This window comes from Diadema antillarum, unplaced genomic scaffold, assembly GCF_040938485.1.
Source record: "Diadema antillarum isolate AM-2024a unplaced genomic scaffold, OU_Dant_1.0 seq00000698_RagTag, whole genome shotgun sequence".
NCBI classification, from domain to species: domain Eukaryota; kingdom Metazoa; phylum Echinodermata; class Echinoidea; order Diadematoida; family Diadematidae; genus Diadema; species Diadema antillarum.
The window spans coordinates 306,900-331,190 of record NW_027271603.1 but is presented as its reverse complement, the minus strand read 5'-3'; the positions used below and the strand labels follow the sequence as shown (position 1 = coordinate 331,190).

General features: G+C 37.0%; 2 protein-coding genes across 2 annotated transcripts in view; one reads left to right on the top strand and one right to left on the bottom strand.

Moving 5' to 3' along the window:
• The window catches only part of LOC139737673 (uncharacterized), a 56,074-nt gene extending 39,251 nt beyond the window's left edge, over positions 1-16,823 (top strand). The window contains exon 3 of the mRNA XM_071648355.1: positions 15,815-16,823. Coding sequence (XP_071504456.1) covers positions 15,815-16,187 — 373 coding nt within the window. The 3' untranslated portion in view covers positions 16,188-16,823. The remainder of the gene's footprint in view (positions 1-15,814) is intronic.
• LOC139737672 (glutaminase kidney isoform, mitochondrial-like) overlaps positions 13,211-24,291 on the bottom strand; it is a 98,907-nt gene continuing 87,826 nt past the window's right edge. The window contains exon 18 of the mRNA XM_071648348.1: positions 13,211-13,342. The gene's annotated coding sequence lies outside the window, so the exon portion shown is untranslated. The remainder of the gene's footprint in view (positions 13,343-24,291) is intronic.

Sequence of the window (24,291 nt, the reverse complement as noted above, 5' to 3'; positions counted from 1 at the left end):
TTTCAAAATCAACAGAAAAGGACAACAAATGGTTGCCGGCTCTGTTTTGTCAATGTCAAGAGCATACAGGATAAGTGCACCCATCTGGCATGGTATCTTCTTGAGAGGAAATAGACCATCAGGAACTATCTTACACAGTTTTAGTCAACCTAGTTCCTCATTATTCCCTCTGGGAGGCTGTGGGATTAACCCCTTTTGTTCTAGCCCTGTCCAATGATCATCTGTAACATCTAGTGCTACAATTTGCATTTAATAATTTTAACTCTTAATGGGCAGTGCTTACTGATTGACCAAATGCTAGAGTGTTTTTGTTTTTTTTTTTTGCCCTTTGGCACGCTAAGATGGAAACTACACTGTAATTATAAAGGAGTAGAGATTACCTAATCTCGTAAATTCATATTGTGTAACAATAGTTACACCTACATGGGTTTGCTAACTTTTTTGGGTAGGACAAGTTTGGGTCAATTACTGAATGCTAATGAAATGGTGTGGCATATTAAGCAAAGTGTCCAGGAGTTTATGAAGGGATATACGACAGCATTCCATTTGTGAGCTGCATGTTTCTTTTCATTGAATGCCAATAAAAAGAAACATGATTACATCATATGATATGTTTTACAGTTTAACATTCAGGTGTGTAATAGTTTGTGCCATGGTCATTCCACAGAAACCATTCTATACTGACTCAAACACAAAACTGTTTTTTTTTTCTTTGCTAACATCATATTTGTTCAAGACAGTGTCTGTTTGCAACCCATGGATGTATAGTTTTAACCATTTGGAAGCAAAGAAGATATTCTTGATAAACAAACTCCTTCAAACTCTTTTGATACAGTGATCAACAAAACAAATACTCAAGAGTTACTCCATAGCTTGGATACTTAAGACACCAACATGGTAAAATATCATCATTAGAAATACATTATGCATTTTATGCATATGACTACTACATAGCTATATACTTGTTTCAAGGGAAGATGTTTCAGACAGCACATGGCTGGAATCAGGAGGGTTAATTGACTCTGATGGCTTGCCTTGTATCACTTTGTCAGGGGCTCCTATTCAGTTAAGGGAAGTTGTCGTATGATAATGTCATCCCCTCGACCATCAAATGAGGAAGCATGAGAGCAATATACACCCGCAGGCAGCTGTAGAGGGAACATAGCACGGAAAGGAAAGTGGACAGGATGGACGGCGTGAGATGAGCGCTCATTTCAGTCGGTGTCAAGTTGCCACCACAGTGTCCAGAGCATCCCTTACTCACTGAGGGTTTGTCTCTCCGGAACGACGCAAAATGGTTGCGTGGGATTTAAAATGATGCGAGATTGGCATTCTCTTATGTTTACTTTTGTGACACTTGATGATGTGAACTTGAGAGGTGTGGGAGAGCCAATTTCTCTCTGAACTTGAGACAGACTTTGTAGAGAGATAAACCAATGATTTAAAGTGTCAAAGAGCCCCATTTCAAAACATGGGTCATTTAGCTGGTAGTAAAGATATCATATTAAATTACAAAAAATCTGTGGACTTCCCTGTACTGTGACAAGTAGGCTTGTATTAAATGTCAATGTACTTGTGAAGGATAAGATGTTTCAGGGCAAACTTGGGCCTTCTGTCCTGTAAACTCAGGCTTAAGAAATAAATTCACATCATCATCTTCAGTTCTGCACCCTGCGATAAAATTCTCCAATATCTACAGATACATTAAATCCAATCATCTTTGAGTAATCATTGTAAAATGAAAAGATTACATCGATACCATTGGTCACAAGACATAAATCTCTCATACTTATAGCCCTATAGGTTAATATATCAAGTAAATGATATTTTACTACCACTTTTTAATTTGCTGTTGTCACAAGAAAAAAGAGAGATTTAAAGAGCCTTACTCATATGTTTTGTATGTGTATCATACGAATAAAGATAATGCTATTGTCACTGATTGTAAAATAGATTTTCCAGATTGTTTTTTTTTTTTCTTTTTCCTCGGTCAAAAGGGAAGTAGCTCAAGGGCTTTGACCATCACTAGTACTGTGCACACCTGATAATCAGGAACTGAATCAGTGAGGACATCGCTTAAGTGCAAAGATATAAGTTCAAATGATAAAAGTGTTTGATTTGCTTACAATATTGCCTGAGTTGGTCTCAGTATTGGGTGAGGCAATTTTTCAGTAGGGCGTCATTCATTTTTCCCCCATTTATAAGAAGTATAAGTGCAGAGGTACCTTATACAGAAATCTTCTTCATTTTATTTTAGCTGTTTAATCCTTTTTAAGTGGAATGCTGCCATCATCAGTCATTAATGGTACAAAATCATGACTAAATCCATGCAAATACTGACAGAGATTCTATTTTCCAAACATATCCGCCATTTTCTGATGTATGCTGGATTGCAAACTGTCAACATTGCCATTTGAAATGGAATATGTGTCAGTTTTTTTTTTTTTGTTGTTTTCAAAACAAATGTGCAGTTTGCCCCATTTATACCATCATTTAGTCTACATGGTATGTCTATACCTAATACAAAATTTATGGTTTAAATGTTCTGGGCCTACCTCCAGCATGTATATACTGGGCTTTGTGTGGGGTGATTTGCATGAGTCCACTGCAAGCCCAGATTGAAAAGGGAGAAAAGTTTGTTTCCCCCTCCCCATCCCAATCAAGTGGGGGCCACTGTATTGCCTCAGTACAAGTTTGAGCTTGGGGTTAGGGTGGGGATCTCAAAAACTAGGCCAATTGAGGAGTCGAAGGACACCTTGCCGCGCCTGAAGAGTTACTCCTTGTGGTCATAATCTCCTCCAATTTAGGCTAAACCTGCAGTCCATGGGATCCATCAGTGAGATGCAACCGGTGGCTGTGGAAGTAGTTTGGTATACAAGTGGAAGGAAGTGGAAGGAAGTGCAAGGAAGGGAGTTTTCTTTAAGGGGGAGGGGGGGGGGGGGCAGTGTGTGAATTTCAAAACTTTTCTATAAAGTTCTTAACTTTCTGAGATGCTGTATGCCAAGAGGTAGACACTTCATTTGCGAGGGGGTGCTGAGATGTGTTACAATATTTTGAGGACCTTGGGACAGCAGGGGAAAGTTTTTCTTTCTGCTGTTTGTTCATTTGCTCTGCGGATTCGCCGTCCAATCTGGCTGGATTACCACGCCTTTATTCCGGTAGAGTTGGCTCACTGTAGAGTGCCGCATGATGAAAGCAGTCTAAGAAAGACTGAAATTGGTGGCGCTTTTGAGGAGCTGGTGTACCCAGTTTTATGCAACAGTTCATCTACCTTAATAACTATAAGTGTGTCTGAAAGCTGAAATACTACCACTGCCTGGCTCATCCATCAAACATAAGTCTTAATTTCAGTGGTATAATGTAAAATCAGTCTATTAGCAGGTTCTAAATGCATAGATTGTCTTTCTCTTGTCAGGGAGACAACTTTCTCCCTGTGTGCCTCTACTTCTTATTTTGTGTTCACCAGCAATCTGTCTGCTTCTGCAATATGTCTGCTAACTTCTATTATCTCAAATTGAAAACAGATAGTCATGAATGCTCAATTCCATCTATTACAGAAACATGCTCATGGTTTGGAATATTTTTTAAAAGATTTGTTATTTCTACATGCATTTGTAGGAACTGTCATGCGAGTGCCTTGCAATTTGAGTTTTCGATTAGTTTGAATTTTGTGTCAGAATTTCTTTTTTATTTAGTTCTTTTGTCTGCTTTCCTCTAGTAGCCTCATGTTCTGACAATAGTAAATCAAGAGAAACTAGGTAATGATTCAATGCAGTTATCACTAAATTGCACATGGGTTTTTACTCATTTGTCATCGTATATTGATCGTTGGCTTGCTTCTCGCAGAACACGGGAGCCCCACTTGAAAAATGGACACCCAAGAGAGGTTTATTCTGCCCCAGAAAATGGACAAGATAAACCAGATTATAAACTTCATCTCAATGTTTTTCTCTTTCATCATGCCAGATAGTAGAGTCCAATACCCAGTAGGGGAACATTAGGAGGAAAAATCTCAAATCTAAATTAGAACTTAAGCTCATTCTTGGTCAAAAATCTGGGCCATACATTAAAAAGAAAATGAATTATGGGTAGGCCTACCTACCTAGATATTTGAACATTTGTCTAACAGACTCTGCAGTGATCATATTCCTCTTGAACTAATGATCCAATTCACCCATTTGCTCTTATTCATATAGGTATAAAGAATCTTGTTAGAATTTCCAATGTCACAGACATTGATTCTCTGTTGCTATGAGTGTAACTAAGGAGGTACAAAGGTTAAAAGGTCTGCTCTGTGCTCTTTAACACAACAATAAACAGAAGCATCATTAACAAAAATGTTGGGCGTGAAAAATTTATAGCATTGTGCAGGGTGTAATCACACAACCAATGGTTACAATGTTCAAAATCGACCCAGCAATGTGGATGGGCCAAATAACCTTTTCCTTCCCATATTCTTATTTTCTAAGATATCTAAAAATGACACATATGTACTCCTTTACTTTATGTTGCGGTGATAAGCCATCCAAAGTTCAGACAATGAAGGGAGAAATATGTCACCTGTTTCCTTTGAAAATTATTTCAAGATCTGGCATTGTTGTACAGTGCACTCCCTTTGTAACGAACACAATTATAAACAATTCTCAATACAACGAAGTAAAAAATTATGGTCTAGAAATTATCATCTATATCTTTTTATAATATAATTTCCCATTTGGCTACAACCACATTTTGATACAACCAAAGAAAACCGCCGGTCCCGGTCCCGAGGACTTCGTTATCATGGGAGTTGCCTGTAGTCTCTCTGTGGCATTTGTGTAGTTTGTGTAGATGTGAATGGTATTTGGTATTATATGGATGAAATCAATATCTGGTTTGCCTCATGTATTGTCTATAATGTTCCTGTGACATAATTTTCTGTTAATGAGTGCAGCATTTATGTAATGTAAATTCCAATGTAATTCCAGTTACCCGTACTTTTGAAGTACAATGTGAAGATGAAAGGGCAGTTAACACTTAATATTATGCTACATCAAGATCTAGTATTCCTGTTTATATGATTCTTGTAGAGATACATATTTGCATGAATTTGTCACATCAAGTTGCAAGACAAAAGAAAATGTTTGAAAGTGTTGTCATATTTGTTCAGAAGAACTTGTGCTGCTTCATTTCTTGACTAAGCAATAGATGTGGATCAGAAATGATAGTAGTAATGATAGTTGCAATAGCTATATAATGATTCTGAAAAAGATATGTATACCAACACTTAGATAATTACTATTTTAGGATGAAGGAGGACATAGAATAATGTTGTACAGGAACAAAGGAAAATTCTACTAGCATTCTACATTTGTGAAGACAAGTGTTTCTAGAGAACAGTCTTAATCAATGCAAGTGAAAGTATTTTCATTGTTTCTGTAGATAGAGGAGATAAGGAAGAAAAAGTTTGGCAGAGTCTGCCATCCAGACTAATGTTGGTTATTGTTTGAAGCTTGCAAGGGGCGATGAGGCAAAGAATTAAACACCAAACCCAGAGTTGATGGATTGGGGAATAACATGATAGGCAGGCATGCCACCATACCTCAACTTGTTTCCAGTGAATCATATACCCACAAACAAGTCACAGATTAATAACCTAGACTTTGATATCAGAGCAGTGAGATTAGACCGGGAGGGTGTGCCGCATGAAATCAACTGTAATTCTCCGCAAATCTTATGCATAACTACTGATTTTGTTTCATTGCCAAAGGAGCTTGAGAGAAGAAAGGGGGGAAAAAATAGGCGGATTAATCATTAATGGAAAATACATAATTCAGTAGTCGGAGTAGAAAAGGAAGGAAAACAAATCTTAGCGGGTGTGCTCATTGGAAATCAAATTGGGCTTCAGTTTCTTGTACGTGATCGTCACGAAGAGGAGCGAGTGCAAGCTCCGTACAGTCACAGCCATATCTTATTTCTTGCCTCGTATTTGGTTTTCCGGCTAATAACTTAAGCCGTTCATTAATTTGTGTGACACTGAAATCGTCCGACACGCCCTTCTGTACACACACTGTCTAGAGTCGACGGCGAGTGCATGACTTGGCAAATTTGGCTTAACCCCTCAATTCCCAATGAGGGAATTCAACAAGCAGATACAAATATGCAAAACTTATGTGGCACATGTTTAAAAGTACAGATTAGATTTTGTGTGTCTATATAGATATTTCCTTTTTTCATATCAAACTTTTTCGGTCACTATTTTTTCTTTTAATGTGCAATAATTGATCAGTTAAGAGTGAATGTGGGCTAAAAATTGCTTGAATTTGCATAAAACTTTTTATTATATCTCATTTCCACCCGCACTCAGACATCTTATCATAAGAAATAAAGTGTTGCCATTGTGACCAAGTGACAAGAAAGGTGACGCAACCTAATTATGGAGATATAATGGAATACATATTAAATAATAAAAAACACAAAAAATAGATGAGTGCATAGGATAAATGAAAAAAAAAGGTGACATAATGATATTTCATTAGTGCTATTTACAGAGAAAAAAATGAAGAAAAGCATAACATAACATCCTTTGAAAAAAAAAGTCATTAGAAACAGATGTAGGACCTAGATGTAACAATTTTTGTTATCAGCTTTTGAAATATCACTGCAGTCATATAGCACAGATCTTTCTTCATATCCCAGTGTTTTAAGGAGATCTGTAAGGCTTGGTGGAAGAATAGAAGAAAAATGTTGTGCAGCAACTTTAATTTTATTATAAGTTGTGTGTGTTTCAAATAAGTCATAAGTCTGCAGATACTTTCTACCCCTGTTGGAGTTGTTATAACTAGACATTGTGCAATGCTGTTTAGATAAGATGTGAGTTTGACTGACACTGTCGGAGAATTGGAAAGGAAAGTAACATTGAGATGTAACTGGTACTCAATGTTTCAGGCTTTAAGGTGGTTTCTTGGGACACATGAATGTATAGTGGACTGGAAGCTAGTCAAGTCAGAATCAGAACTCTATAATGATCAGGTGGTAATAAAGAACAGTTCTGAGGAAGAATGGCATGTGCTTGGCTTCTGATGTATCAAACATGGAATTGACCACTGCAGCCAGGGTCATTCATGCAGAGTAAGTTTAGGGAATAATATCATTGCAGTCATAAAATGTGAGTATAGAGCTATACATGGATTATATTAGAGTAGAGACAATGGAATACCATGCAATCAATGACATAGGACAGGGAATGAAATATGGGAGAACATTTTATTTTCCTGCCGCAATCAGCAAGTTAATGATGAGTTCTCATTCACACATTGACTGTCAGCTGGTCATTGCACAAGATATGATAATTTTCTTAATCCTTTATCCTTGTTAATCCAAATCCACACCCTCCCGGACTTATCCTTACACATACGCGAAAAGGAAATCAAATCCTTGAAGGAAATGAAATCGGGGGAAGTCGGGTCAAGAAAGCCTCCTTTTTGCCAAAGAAAGGCAGAATACTCTGAAATCGGACACACTTGTCGCTCTGACAGGCAAGACTCTGAGTGGTTATAGATGATTATCTACTAATCAATTAAGAGGAGAAGTAGAAGAAAAGATTTGGGACGTGCTCGTGAGCTTTTAGGGAGGGCAGCATATTGGTTGTAGATGGATTATGATCTGTTTATCCATGATGTACAGTTGCTTCCGCTTTCAGACTACACGCCCTGGTTACTAAACATCACATTTTTGCTGCTTTTAACATCAAATCCTGATCGCTTGATCTGGAAGGGCAGGGAGTATAGTAGGAACATCAGTGCATGACACTATGTCTTCAAAAATTCTCTTTCTCTCTCTTTCTTTTACTCTCTCTCTCTCTCTTATTTTCTTCTTTCTTTCTCTTTCTCTTTCTCTTTCTACTCAGCAACAAAGCTGTTATCTTGACTTTTAACATTGTTTTTTTTCTTTGTTAAAAAATGTAAATCTAGCTCTAGATCATGCTCACTTTGTTGTGACTTTCGGCATCAGTCAGATCAAGTGTCTCCTGACCTGAGAATCTCTCTCCCTCTCCCTCTCATTTTCTGTTGTATTCTTTGTCATACTCTGTAACTTGTTTTTATTCTGATCAGCATCAAAACTTTCATCCCATGGTCAGTGTTGCTTTCATTAATCCTTGCACACTCAGAAACCATATCATGTTATTTAATTTCAATGGGCGTTTGAGACAGTGGTCCCAAAAGGATTAATTTGACAAAGTGAAAGATCTGCATTGAGATCATGCACGCACTCCAGGCCTACCTCCCCCCCCCCCCCTCTTTATCTGTATCTCTGTCCGTCCCCTCTCTCTATCTTAACCCTCCCTCTATGCCATGTTGTGGGAGAGATGGTTCAAAAGTTCAGGATCATCTAGCCGGGGTGAGGTAGGGTTGAGGGATGAGGGAGCTATAGGGCCAAGCAGTCGATGTCGATAACATCCTGCCCGTACTCTAGTCTAGAATCATTTAGAGTCAGTGCAAACCAATGGCAAACACTATGGTGGAGATGATGTTATTCATATTTCTTTGAGAAGGATCCAAATACATTTTCTTTTCAGTTGCCTGTCTCATACAAAGACAGTGATATTCCCTCAAAGCCTTTGCCTCTGCTCAGTAGCCACCAAAATAATGGTATTGGAAATAATGATAATAATAATACTGACAACAAATGTGAATGATTATATCAATGAAAGCAGTTGATAAAAAGCAGTTAATATAGTTATTATCATTGTTATTATTATCATTTTTGTGGGGGTTATCAATTTAGGGGCAGGTATTTGGCGAAGTGTATTTTCATTGCACTTGCATTGTCCTTTTTAAGATTTGAATTTGTAGTCACTTTGATATACACACACCCGGTACAAACTCTATGTAACCGCTTGATCCCTTTGTGCTCCCAATTGAACCAACTTGGAGAAAAGAAAGCTCACATGTTGTCACATGTTTCCTTTATGAAAAGTTTGATAGGCATACTTATTTTTTTTTCAATCCATGTTTATCAAAAGATGTTCAATCATTTCCCTCTCCTTCATTTGATATAAAATTTCATTTCCACAGAAAATGTTGTTTCGACTCTCATCATCAATGTCTATTCTACTTCTCCCTTTGTCTCTTAATTTGCCTGCCTCTCTTTGTTGCTTGCCACTTTTGATAACTTCTGCATTTGAAAGACTCCCAGTGATACTTTGATCAGAAGAAGGTTTTCCAGTAAATCCCAGTTGCGGACAGACCATAAGCCTAGACTTCCATCTTGGCACGAGCGGATGACTCATGGAATCAAAATACCGGTATGTGTCTCGATGTTCATCCCCAACATCACTTTAGCATCAGCAGGGAGGTGCAGACATGAAGACTACTGCTGGCTTCTTGATTTTTTCTTCTTCCTTTCATTCATTTATTTCTCAATTAAATTCCTGGTGTGTCAATACTCGTTCTAGCAACCAAGGGTCAGTAGGACAATTCTTTTTTTTTTCCATGGGAGCTGCAAACATAAATACTTGAAATGCTGCTACTTCAGCTATCACAACATTCACTGGAAGTGGAAGGTGACCACTCAAAGAAAAATAATTATCGCTGAACATGTTTTAAAGTCATAATTCGCATCTGAGATCGTGTTGTGAACTGTAATTTCCCTTATGCAATTAGGACATTCAGTATAAAGAGAATCAACAATGGGGTAACAGAATAAAAGCACCATTTTGACAATTTTGATTTTAGATGCATAGGCCTACATCATTCAAACAATTTCTTAAAACCTTGTTCCATAACACTACAGCCAAAGAAATATATGTCTGCTTTACCTACGCTACTGAATTTCATTGAGCAGTCATTGTATGATGCACAAACCTCATGCCAGTGGTCAACATGTTTTTGTTTTTGCAAAAGTATTGCTAAATGTTTCCATAAACATTACCTGGTCAGACCAAATTCCATTTCAGCCGTCTGCAGATTATGTAGTACAGTATGTCCCCTCAAAAATGACAATTAGATTTTTGCGTTGATAATTTCCAATATGATTTAACTTTCCAAATGCTATTTCAAGGTCTAAAAATATAACATCTTACCTACAGTGTATGTTTTCCAGAAAACCCCATTCAATTTGGTTAGAAAGTGGTCACAGAGAAATTTAGATCTTGTGATGCATGTCATGTGTTCTAAGTTTAGCACTTGGATAAACTGCATAATGTGTGAACACAATGGACAGAACCTGGAGGGAAGGGATTGCTGATATGCTCTTCAAAAATCCTCATTTCTCTTTGACCACTGAAGCAAATTGGATGGTGTTTCCTGTAAGATGTGGGTAATAAGTTAGAGTTTCATACCCTGAAATTGTATTTGGATTGATTCACCATTTTGAAAGTTATCATTGCAGAGGGTCCCATTGTATTTTCTTTTCTTTTTTTTTAGGGATGGGGGTGGGGATATATATTAAGAAACTTAATTCCATTTCTCTATGAGTAGAGGTGTCTAAATTCAGTCTAAAGTGTGATTGTGAGCTTCAAAGTTGGTCATCATGTAGAAGGTAGATACTGTAAATAACGTCATCAGACCTGGCAAGACAAACCAAGTCGGGAGTAAACAGTCGTGTCCAGTACCAACACGTTTGAGTGGGGACTTATCACTCCCATCGGTCTTCCGGTTCTGAGTCTAGGTCTTATCGTTATCTCTCGCGCCCATCTTGATTGACAGGTTGGCGTCAACTGTTTGCCAGCGTTTATTGTCAATGACGACGACAGAAAACAAAGGAGTAACACCCCTCCATATCAAGATCGGAGAGAAATAATTATGTCTTGAGGAATATTGATGAACTTGTGACCTCCTACCTCTTCAGAAATTTACTTGAACATATCAATTAGAGGCTGAGAACACCCCCTTCTTCTGCCATTTTAAATGCTTTTAATCATATATGATAATTTTTATCTTGATATAGCGACAATGAACAGAAGTTTCTCATTGATGTTTGCTAACCGTGTGAAATATTTATCTGTTGATGAGTTTAGGTTTATTTTAAGCTCTGAGACTTATTTCATTGAAAAAAATAGTGGCACTTTGGGCTACATTTTAATGCAAGCTGTGACTCATCTAGTTGCATGACAAAAATGTACTGTTTTTTTTTATGATTGGACATCACTGACATGATTATAATATTCCAGTTTTTTAATCAATTCATCTCAGTTCTTCTTCCTGCAAAGTTAAACTATTTTATGCTCTTGCTCCCTTGCTTATTTACCTGTTTTTGACATCCTGTTCTAAACTTTTCAACTCTTGAGGTAGGGCGATATCTTTTGGCAAATAACGTTATCTACTTAGCTTCCGGTCTATGCACACAAATACACTTCAGAGTTAAACTCCCATGGTGTTGGCTGCCCACGTTATCTCGCAGCTCCGAATCCAAGTTGCGTGCCATGAAACCTTACCCTAGAGTTTGGTCAAGATTGTCCGTGCTGCTTCCCAATGAATGTTTAGACCTTTAACCGTCGAGGATGGGCTGATTTTGCTACAACATGCATTTTCCATAGACACTTGCCCGAGTATAGTCGGGACTAGTCTTCAACAGGTTAAAGTCTGCTTAAAAAAAAATAATATATATATATATATATATATATATATATATATATATATATATATATATATATAAAAGTGGGTTCAATTCTTTATTGTATCATTTGTGAGATTTTGTTTGTATTTTGTATACCGGTACTGAAAATACCATTGGCCATCATGACAAAATACTTTTTTTTTTTGTATGCAGAGAAAGGGGAAAAAATCGAAAAAAAACCCCAATATTCGTATAGGCAGGACATATAAAAAATGAAACAAAAAAAAAAATATGTCATAGATGTTATGCTTCACTTGAAGAGTTATGTAAATCAAAAAAAAAAAGTTCAGCATAAAACCTTTTTCAACTACCTTTTATCAAAATTTCATAGATAATCATTGCAGGACTGGTTATGACACATTTAGAAGACATTGAGAAGACATAGAGAGCTAATGATAGAGAGAGGGAGGGGATGGGGGTGAGAGTAGGAGATTACAAAATATGAAGTGGCAGATTGTGTTGAACACAAGAGGGCAGTATTTCAGAATTGAACAATCTGTCTAAACATGTGTAAAAAGTGAGCATGTAGTTTATACCCATCCCATAGGCTTTTTAAAAACAACATTTCAAAAAAATCACAAACAGATACTGGCTTAAAGTGTGTCTTTAGTTTAGAATATCCTTGTAAAACAAAATATGCCTTATAAACAGCAGGGAAAATAATACAGATTTAGCATAATATCATGATTATGGAGATTAAGATAATAGATTGTAAAATAGATATGATATTTCTTGCTTGTAAGAAATCCTGAGAGAAATGTAAAATTTCTGAACCAAAGAATTATTGAAATGTCATTTTTGCAGCTTCCTTGTTAGGTCATGCAAATCAAACATATAAACAAAAAACTGCATTCATGAGAGAAGTAAACTACAAAAATGATCATTTTGACTCTACTGAACTTCCATAAAACTTTCAGAAACTTCTGTCATACAATGAAAGCTCAGAAAGATTTTAAAAAGAATAAATATTATGAGAATTGTAGAATGTTAAGAGCAAATCTCTCATGTCTGGTCATGATGTTTCACATCTCACTTTCAAGTCAGACCAGAGACATGGGAGCTAAATCTCCCGACTATCATAAGCCAGCACTCACTTGTACGATAATTTCCAATTACCTACAAATTTGTTGGAGCAATTACAGCCTCAGAAATCCTTTCTTGCAAGGTATTTTTCACTGCTTTATTTTTGTTCTTCTTCCTTTTGTTCCACGGTGCTTCCTCCTTTGATCGGTGAAGAGATAAAACTCAGCCCAGAAGTTCAAGTACTCACGAGGAAGCAGGGGATTAGCCCCAATGCCCAATGAGTTTAGCAGGTTGTTCCATCTGTCAGGCCCTGATCATGGGGGAGAAAGGAGGACCATAGTGGGGTGGGTGGGAGGTGGAAGAAGGGTTAATCTGCTTTGAAAAGCTACCTCCTTGTCTGCGTCTTCACGGCCAAAAAAACAACAACAAAAAAAGAGAGAGAAAAAGGCTGGTGCTACCCACTTGGCGAGCTCACCTCTCCGTCTGGTTGGCTACCCCGGTCGCTGACGTTAGGCAAGCCGTCTGTTTCCCTCATCAGCGGCGATTCTTAGGTTGGAGCTAGAGGAGCGGCGATACACCTGCAATCACGGGGTAACCTTCGGCGCTGTAATCCACCTGTCTTAGCGGGCGCTCGAATGGTAAAAGCGGATGCTCGGCCAAGTTGAAAGATTTTCTCACAACACTTACCAACAGGAACTGACAATCCATTGGATGTTGGATCCTGCCGTGGAATAAAGACTGAAAACAATCTCTCAAAGGCTAAGGAGAAATTCTGTGAAAAAGAAGTAAAATTAAGACTAAATGAGTAGAGTGTTTCATTAATGTGTCCTTAGTGGTGAGAATGGTCTTACAATGATATAAACCATTAGTCAGAATATTGTGTAACCCTCATCGTCACAGCGCACCTTGTGTCTCCACACAAATCAATGTTGTTCTAAACATCATAATATGTATGAATGTCATATGGGAGAACAAATGATATGATTCTTGGTTACGAGGCCCAAATGAAAAGAAAAACAGTTTTCAACACTGATTCTAAATGACCATCATAAAGACAATAATATAATAGTGTTTTTTTTATCTGAGTTTGCATTTATATTTTCCCCCCCCCCAAAAAAAAATAAAAAAAAATAAAAAAAAAATGAACCATTGCTTGTGATATGAAGAGTACTGGGACCTCCAATCTTATCTTTCAACTCCTAGACTATTTGAAATGCCGAACAGTGAGTGAAGTCACCCAGAGAATGTCTGGGTGTAGATATGTTTTACTAAACACCAGATTTATTTTGAATTTCTTCAGAGCACACTGCATGTCTTTTTTATCAAAGCTCTTTCAAAGAAGAATAAAAGTATCTCGATCATTTCTTAGACTGGTTTCGAGACCAGTTTGCAGTTACTTAGCAACAGCAGTTAATGTGTTTTTTGACAATGCTTAGCAACAAAATTTTAAAATATTACTGGAATCCATCTTATGTCCATAAGTGATGATCATTTATGATTTGCTATATGAATGCAATCATGCCTAATCACTGGTATATTTCATATTTTACTTACCTCACATTTTAAAACATGCATGTGTGTATGTCAAATTCATTAAAAAAAAGTGCAGAAAGAAATCAAAGTGAATCTGAGGACACTTTATAGTTTTTATCACCCTTTCAATGATTACAGATTTATTTGCCGCAATATGGGGATATTGGTCATATATCAAATGCTCCTAATCCTTCCTAATTCTGAAACCAACAAAAGAATTAGAAGGAAGGTTTCATGACAAATTGTGTCATGAACTCTTTTAACTGCTCATCTGAATGATGCATTCTAGTTTTACCTCTTCAATCTACCGTAACCCCCCCCCCCCCTTATCACTCCATCCTTTCCTAACCTATTATCCCCTTCTTTGTCTCACAGTTTTCCTCCTTGCAATTTCTCTTTCACTCTTTGTGAACACTCCAGTTCATTCCTAGCAAAGTACAGTGGTCCTTTTTTGTTCTACCAGTTTCAAAACAGATCCCAGCTCGTGTTTGGAATTCAAAGCAGGAACATTATGCCCTTGTTTTCCAAACAAAAAAGTTCAACTGAACTACTGCAGTTTTTTATTATCATTAGTCACAGGAGCATTAAAATCAACCCACGTTGGCACATTGTTGTGTAAAATATTGATTACTGGTATTTGGCAAAGTACATTTCTTGGTTTACACAATTTGAACTTTTCCCTCACAATAGTCTGAGGTGTAGCATAATTTGATACCAACCACACTGGTCTTTCCTTTTTGTTGGTAGCTATACAAACAGCTCCTCTAACAAGTGCTAGTCTAGTCAGACAGTTTTCTTTCACTTTATTTCTTCTGTATGAATTTGCATGTGAGAAGTGTGCCAAAGAAATTTGAGAGTTTTTCTTTCTCTGCGTACAATGTACATAGTATATTTACTTAACACACAAGTAGCTGGAGAGAAGAATTACTTTCTCCTTGAAAAACGTGTGATGAATAGTAAGGTTTTGAACATGGTATGGATATAGTGATGTTAACAGAGCCAGAAGCTTCCAAAGTAGGACTCGGCATTTGCAAGGTTACATTTCATACAGCATTCCTAGCTGGGCAGTTTGTGTGTCAGAAAGTGGTATGATTTCTGTGATAATTATGATATTGTTGCTGTCAAACATTTACTGTTTGAATCACTTCTTCTCTGTCCTATCCTGGTTTGTCTTCATGTGATCATGAAGATGGTTTTTGAAATACATTGGCCAATTTGCTGACTTTGATTGTACAGTGCACTCCCGCTATAACGAACACAGTTATAACGAAGTAAAAATTCCGGGCTGCAATGTCATCCAGCACTCGATGTACTTTTATTGTTTATTTGTTCAGTTATACCAAAATTTTGATATAATGAAAGAAAACTGCCGGTCTTGAGGTCTTTGTTATAACAGGAGTCCACTTTAGTAAGTTTTTATTGTTGGTTTGCCATGGTATCACGGAAATGGCAAACACTTATTTCACTTTTTCTCAGTATTTGTGAATCTGAAATTATAGGTGTATTATTGATAAGGCTACTTTGAATTAATCTTATCATGTTCCATGGCACTCCTGCCAACTTTGTCATGCTGTACATATAAGTTGTACTTTTGTGTCATTTTGTTATATTTCAATTAAAAATAAACTGTATATCTTCTCTCTTTCTGCTGTCATTTCAGATACATTCACTCTAAGGAGAAGCCGTTCAAGTGCGGTGAATGTGGCAAGGGATTCTGCCAGGCACGCACACTGGCCGTCCACAAGACGCTCCACATGCAGCAGTCGCCGCACAAGTGCGCCACCTGTGGGCGGACCTTCAACCAGCGCAGCAACCTCAAGACCCACCTCCTCACACACACCGACATCAAGCCCTTCAACTGCCCCAACTGCGGCAAGGTCTTCCGCCGCAACTGCGACCTACGGCGCCACAGCTTCACCCACAATGAGTGCGTCGGGGCCATACAGGCTGCAGCAGCGGCTGCCGCTGCAGCCGCGGCGGCAGCGGCTTCGGTAACAACCAGCAGCGCCACCCTAGTGGAAGTAACCAATTAGAGTGACGGTGGAGGAAACCAGATTGAGGATGCTTATATAGACTTGGTTCTCTGTCGGTTGCGTAGTAGGATGATGGAAGAACTGGACTCTACCGTCGAGCTAGGACTCAGGGTGGACGAGTGAACACGGTCAGCATTAACCTGTTGAGGATGGACTGATTTTGCTATAGCATGCATTTCCCATAGACACCTGCCCAGGTATTCTCGGGACTCGTCCTCAATGGGTTTAGGTATGATTTGCCTCAGTCTGATCGGTAGACTGTCATTGGCTGCTGGTAAAGACTGACAACGGCTCAAACTCAATTTGCATCTCTGTCAAAATCACATTCTTGACCCCGGCAGCATTTTGCTGTGCGTTTGATTTGGTGTCAAACATCCCTACAAACTGGCCATCTGAAGAACTGGTATCAGAAAAATGAACATAGCCATGTGATGTGTACTGCTGGGCTAAGTCCACTGTAATTGGCACACTTTTTTTGAAAAGATACGTAGCACACTCTATACGAAATAGATGTAAACATAAGTGTATATCTTGTGTACAGTTTGGGATGTATGTAGTACAGTGGATAAAGTGTGCTATAGGATTGCCTGTGATGTTTTTTCCTCACAAGGATTCTGTGAAGTGGTGTTTGTGCACAGAAAATAGTGAGTTATTGTAAAACTTCAACAACTTTTTAAGTACTTCAAGGGCAGAAAGATTTACCACTACTTACATATACTGTACAGATTAATTGTCTAAGAGCAAGCATGAATGTGTCATAGGTGCTTTGATGTCTAGGCATGTCTTGCTTGCAAAAAGCAGTGTTTCATTTGCTAATATTTAAATGCTTAACCAGTACCTTTTTCCATAGGATGGTACGTGTATACATATATGACTGTGTATATTTGTCATTGTGGAAACTAAGATGTTTCCATTCTGAAAGAGGTATGCGGCGATAAATGCAATTGTATATATTATTGACCGTTTTGCTGGCGATAATGTGAAAATTGGGCATGAAGTGTAGAGAAGCACCTTTTATTTGTGAATATTTTATTAGAAGTTTATCCAGAAACTTTGAACTGGGTATTGCTGTTAGTGTAACAGACAAGAAATAGAAATATCTTACTGAAATCTTCATTACTTATATATACAAGTGTTTTATAAACAGGTGCTAGATTGTAATTATCTGATTGTTGCACAAGAAAAGTCTTAGCATCATGTTGTCTGTGTCCTATCTGAATAATATATTATTCATGATTACTTTCAAATGTCCTCAAACCAGATGTAAATACAAAAAAAACCCATACATATATGTAGGAACAAGACAAAGATAAAAGTCATATACCCATTCTTGGCAGAAAAGAATATACATGATATTGTATTACTGACTAGGATACATGAATATGCATCAGTCTCCATACAGAATGTTGTCACAACTTCAGTCCTGTAGCAGAGGAATGTCGCTTGATCAATCAACCCCTGGTGCATTATGTCTTTACCTCCCAGAGCCAAAGCTATGATTCTGAACACCTCAAATGTTCATGTTGTCAGCCATACAATGATGTACAGACCCTTTCTTAAAGAGAGTAATAAACTTACCACTTAAAAAAAAAATGTTTGGCATACCCACACAACATGTTTTGCAGGCAATATGTGTAACAGTGTAAATAGAACAGGTGTCAAGAAAAAACAAACAAACAAAACAAATCATTGTCTCATAAGCATTTCCAAATTATTTAATGATAATATAAAGTTGTTGCGTTTTTTTTTTAATGGAAAATTCCCAAAGTTCCATGGTATGGTATCAGTTTATACCTCAAAATCCCATCAGTGTTATATATTTCTCCCAAGAAGAAAGTAGATGCATTGTAGGTGCAGTACAGTTAAAAGAAACACAAAAACAACCCCCTAAGTTCTATAACAGATTATTGAAATAGATTCCACCTTGTGTGCTGAGTTGTATCAATATCATGACTGAATGTAAAATATTGAGAGAAAAAAGAAAAGTTATCTTAAGATACTTATTAGGAGATGCTGTGCACTTCTGAGCAAGTGAAGGCGATATAGATGTAGTGTAATAGGTCGTAGGTGAGACTGATCCACACGATGTCATTGTATGCACCTGCAGTCTATGTATTCAAGATGAGAAGCATTTTGCTAAGCACTAATCAAGAAATTTGAGAAAATGAATGTCGACTAATTTTGTATAATGTATCCAGTACTGAAAATAGATAGATGTACACCCTTCATACCCAAAGATGCTGTCGCACATGCTTTTAGCGTTTCCATGTCTTTTTTTGAAGACGCTTTATATTCAAAAGCATCAGGTCTTATTTCAGCCTGTGATTGAGTACTGACTGAATTAGCCAAAATTCTTTGTATTTTTATACTAATGTTTGAGAATCACCTTTTTGAATATCATACTAATTGTCTCTCAAAAATCAGTACAGGTACTGATCAAATAGCTCAATCGTGAAAAGTCACAGCTTTTGTGATGGTGCCACTGATAGGATATATTCTTCCTTTTGGAAGAGATTTGGTAAAATCAGGAGTTTCTCTCGATGTCTCTTTCTTTACTAGTCCAATCATCAATTTTTCAATTATTCATTTTGTGTGTCACAATTAGCGTTGATTTCCCAATCTCATTGTCACCTGCTATTCCTCAATGAACTTCTGATCTCTTCCCATGCTCTCAAGTCTATTCACTTCCTCATCATGTGGTGAGATATCACTGATTTCTACTTTTATATTCATTTCTTCAGTCATCTTATGATTTCTTCATGTAAATATTCTTTCTTATCCTCTGTGTCTATCTACCTGTCTCCCTACTTATGTCAATTTATGTATTTATTCATTTATCTATCTATCTATCTATCTATCTATCTATCTATCTATCTATCTATCTATCTTTCAGGCTGTCTTTCTATCCATCTATTTATTTATCTGTCTATCTATCTATCAATCTATCTATCAATCTATCCATCTATCTATCTATCTTTCTGTTTATCCATCTGTCTATCTATTTATCTATCTCTCTTCTCTGGATTTGAAAATCACATTAAACTTTACACAGGTTTGGATATCAGCTTTGTGAATCAAAAAATCAAACCCCTCAAATTGTATGTACTGTAGCTATCTGTGTAGTATTCAGAAGTACTATCAGTCTGTAGTTTTCCAGTGCTTGTCCATAATCCACAGAGAGATTTGCAAACCTCGTAAGACTAGCACTCATTCACTTGAATTTTATGCGTGAAACGAGTGTTTTACACCCCATTTGCTATCATTGTGCTTACGGATGTCATGTTCTTCAAGGAAAGGAGGGAAACTTCATACATTGAGACTACTTTATTTGTAGCACACGCAACAGTTGTGTGGACTTTGATTTTTGTTGTCGAATGCATGTTATTTATGTTCAGATCACTTTCATGTAGCTCTTGCATTAAAAATGCACCAGCAGCTGGGCTGCTGGACACTGTAAATAATGTACAGCCGTATTAAGTTATCTGTGTTTTACCATAATTGTATCAGAGCTTGATGGAATCAAAGAGCACAAGAACTTTTGTATGGCAGAGTGATTGTTTGTTTTTTCCCCTCTCTCTCTCTCTCATTCAAAGGATTATGCTACCTGCATTTGTATTCCACAAACTCAAGGGATAGTGTCTTTACCCAGAATTATATGCCGATTCCTTCATAGGTGTAATTCAAGGAATATATCTAGGTGTGAAACCTATAAAGCTGTGTATTTTGTTTTAGAGATGGGATGGATGAGAGCTGTAAGTAAGCCTTGAATGCATCAGTCTTCATTTGTTTGTTAGTTTATCCCACTACTAATGTGAACCTTGTGGGTCTCTACTAAGTCTGTGTGAGTCGAAGAATCTTGCATGAAGTGGGTTGAAACTTGAAATAACTTATGCTCATTGACCAGTGTTTTCCAGTTGGCCTTTGTACTCCTTGCTCACACACACAGGATGCTGCACTGCACAGCTATAGTCGTTAGGCGCATAATCATTTTTTTATTTCTTTCTTTCTGAGCTGGATAGGTCTAAATTGTTGACAGGTATACCAAAATTAACGGAGATGTTATATTATACCAATTGTTCTATCACCATATCTTACCACAAGTACAAATAACGAGACATTTTGAAAGTGAGTGAATCCTTTGCACAGAGAAATAAGTTTTGATATCATTAAAATGTATTGCTGTTTCGAAAATAGATTGTCTTTTTTTTCAATGGAGATACAACTGAGATGCACAGCCTTCGCTACAATACGTAAAAAAAAAAATTCACCTCCAAACTTCACTATGATTGTCTTATTATATAATTGTGCAGAAAACTTCCCGGAATTTCAGCTATTTTTTGTCAAACTCAAATACGGGTGTTGAATGACTTCTTATCATCTTCAAATGAATGAAAACAAATCGAACCTAAAGATAATGAAGCAGTTGTTTCGGTAGTCACAATAATACAGTTTGTTGGAATAAAACATGATACTGTAGAGAACAATGCTGGACATATGATTGGAACCGGAAAAATGCACTTGAATAACCATTTCACATCGGCATTGTTGGGATTGCATTACTTTAATAACAATCAGGGAAATCCTTACCGACTCAGACCAGACATAGAAAAGTAAAATTGTAATGGTCCTTTTTGTTTTCATCTGTTAACTTGCATTTAGAAATCAGTTCTGCAGAAGTACTGCCTCACCGAGGTCCATCAACCAAATGTGAATGAAGCGCAATCATGATTCCCACAATTACGTGTATAGCGTGATTTTGTTATTCTGTGTCGTAACATAGCTGCAAGCATTCCACATTTGAGGTATATTGCTCTCTATATGGTTGTCAGTATTTATTAATGGACAATGTGTTATGTACATACGTGTATGGAATACCATTCTTTTCATTTAAAAATAAAGAAGCACAAATGAGTGTACTCCGAGAAGTCTCGTTACACTTCTGTGGATGAGACATGCGTCTGCATGGCATAGATCTGGCATCAGATGTACAGTAGTTCACCTAACCAACAAATAAAATTGAGTAAGCTTGAAAGTGGTATCAGCTACATAAAGTTCCATGTCACTTTTAAAACAACCTGCTCCGTATTTCAGAGATATGACCTATGGCTTCGTATGGATAGTTGAGACTTGTCCATTGAGATCCGGTTGTTGTTTTGATTTTAATGTTGAGCACAAGTCTCTAAACTCCATCCAAAGGTCCATGTGTTATGTTACCTTCATAGTCACAGATCCTAGTTATATCTGAAAGGGTATTGGAGATGAAGTTGTTTGTTTGGCTTAGTTGGCAACTTCATTCATTGTTTAGATATTTGTGCTTAAACCATTTATTTGAAATTCGATATACCTGGTATACATCAATTAGATAATTATCATATGTGTTCTAGATATCTTTCAATGAAGGAAGAATTTTATTTGAAATATTTACACTCGTCAAATAATTACACAAAAAAAAAGTGCTGACTGATCCTGTCTTGAACTAAACCCAAACTGAATGGCGAAGCAAAAAGATCTACACCGATGTATGATGCAGAAGTTTCTGGCTGATCTGACCCATTCACTTTCTATCTTTCATCAAAAAATTGGTGAGGTATTATTCTTGCATACCTTGAGTAATGCATTATTCATTACTGCATCATTTGTCGTTTTAGGAAGACTGACTGACCTACGGGATTTTGAGAGAATTTGAAGTTGTAGAATTTTGTGCACAGGTCATATGTTTGCAGCTTTGGAGTGTGAAAAATGTCAAACAATTGCCAAAATTGTGTCCTTGTCTTGTGAAAACACTTATTTATTCTTTTTAAGGATTAATGTGGATGGATTAGAATGACATTAGTCATATTACTTTTGAGTGCAGATTAATAATAAAGAAGTCTGAATCTACTGACTATAGACCACCGAGAAGAGTTGTGCGTGTGTTTTGTGAAGTCAACATATTTTTATGTGAATTTTTGTGCAGACTGCGACATTCGTATCAGAACCAGGTTTTGCCTTAAGGGTGATTGTGGTGATGATGAAGATAATGTGATTAGTGTGAAGTGTAGCATTCAGCACACATGAATGAAGAATTCACAGAAAATGTCGACTTTGAAGGTTAACTTTTATTTCAAGAGTATTTGCAAACAGATTTCAAACATCAACTTGTACGAGATTCATCATTTCTTCATCTGCATCACAATTGCATTTTACTGGCTTTTTTCAACAGTAATAAAAATTGATTACACAGTCACCTTCATCTTATTCTAACTAAAGTCAGACCTACCTTACCAAGGCAACAAATTTGCATACTGTTTCCTACTTGTTTCAACGCTTGAATTTCACATATCTTACATTTTGAAAAATGAAGACAGGAAACACAGGATTTGAAGAATGAAATATCTACAATCCAAGAAAGATTGAAAATCAACTCACATACACCTGTATGCACACTGGCAGACATGTGTGATTACACTCCATGATCTTTCAAGAAATCCTATGCCAGAAAATTAAATAATGATGGCAGTGTCTTGGGCAATGACACAAAACACCATTTACATGTACACATACAAAGCCGCACTCGTACTGTCTTGCGTATGGCAAAAAAATGTGCAGATACAATTCCTATTATGTTGCTGTAGTTTTACTAATATGACTCCTGACAAGTTTGAGGTAGGCCTACTCATCAGTTTGTAATCTCATCAAACCAGCTGGCCACGCAACAAGTCCTTCTTCAGCTATTTCTAAAACATTGACATGGTAACCCTTGGTGACATGACTTGAATGAGATATCTCGATAAAAGCAAACTTGCCTTTAGAGAATGTTGGGTGAGTTCAGCCATGTTAGCGGAAGACACTTCAGCTCAAAGCTAGATAGAAGGAAGGGGGTCAATTCTCCTGATCGCATATAGACGTAAACAGTTTGTCACTAGTGGCCAGGTCCATACACAGGCCTGTGCAGTAGGCACAGGTTAAGTGCATATATGATAACTGCACCCAATATACAGCAATTGCACCTTTTTATCAATCATGACAAAAACATTGCCATTTCACCACAGCAATGCATTTTCCGAGCTTATAGTTTCATATATTTCCCAATATGTAACAATTGCTGGGAAGATCTGCAAAACTACAGTAATTTGGTGATGGAGAAGTGTATCATGAACAAGTATATTTCACATGTACGATCAAATAGAGATCCAACTGTGCACTGGCACAGCTTTGTCAAACAAATTGTGATGAAAATTAAATAGCGGCACCACAGTTCGACTTTTTACAGTTATATGCGATAGGGAGAATAACAGCATTACTTCTTACACAGACTCATGTGTGTATCCTTACCCAACCTTTTGCCCCTAAAACTTGCCACATAAAACCAGCTCTTCCATGAATGGAAATAGTAAAAAGCTGATTAATGACATAAAGACATTACATAAAATTAGGCTTTGAATGTCAATAGGATATATAAAACAAGGTAGCACAGTAAAAATAGTATATGATAATGCACACATGAAGAAAATGACAGTTGTGAAATGTAAATTCATTTTGCCACACCCAAACATGAAGTAAGTGCAAGCATCTATATAATTATCTATATCTATAATAATGGCTCTCCTGTTTTGATCTCAGCTCCCTTAATGGGGAAGATTTCTTTTTATAAATATTAAAAGTTTGCATCAAATCCTTAGATTAATCACGTAAAGGGGGATATAAATATTATTTTTTGCACAAGAATGATAAAATCACTGGATGGATGACAACAGCAACCTCACACACCCAAACTCATTAACAGTGAACTGTCTGCATTTCATCCCTCATGATCTGTAAACAGTTAATGTCTCTCAACAAGAAGTATTCCCACATATCTTAGCTTGGCATTCCTCATCGAAATGACAGTTATTGATAGCTTCCTTTCCTCATATATAAAAAGACCACAAAAAAGAAAACACATAAATCATTTAAAACTTTTTTTCCTTCGAAAAAGGTCATAATTAAAACAATTATAAAGAGAATCTGACAAAATACCGTAAAAGATGTCTTACTGACATTAAAGTTTTAGCACTGTGTGAGCACTAAATGTCGAGACAAAATGGCTCAAAAAATATATGTATCAACTGAAGAATGTTGATCC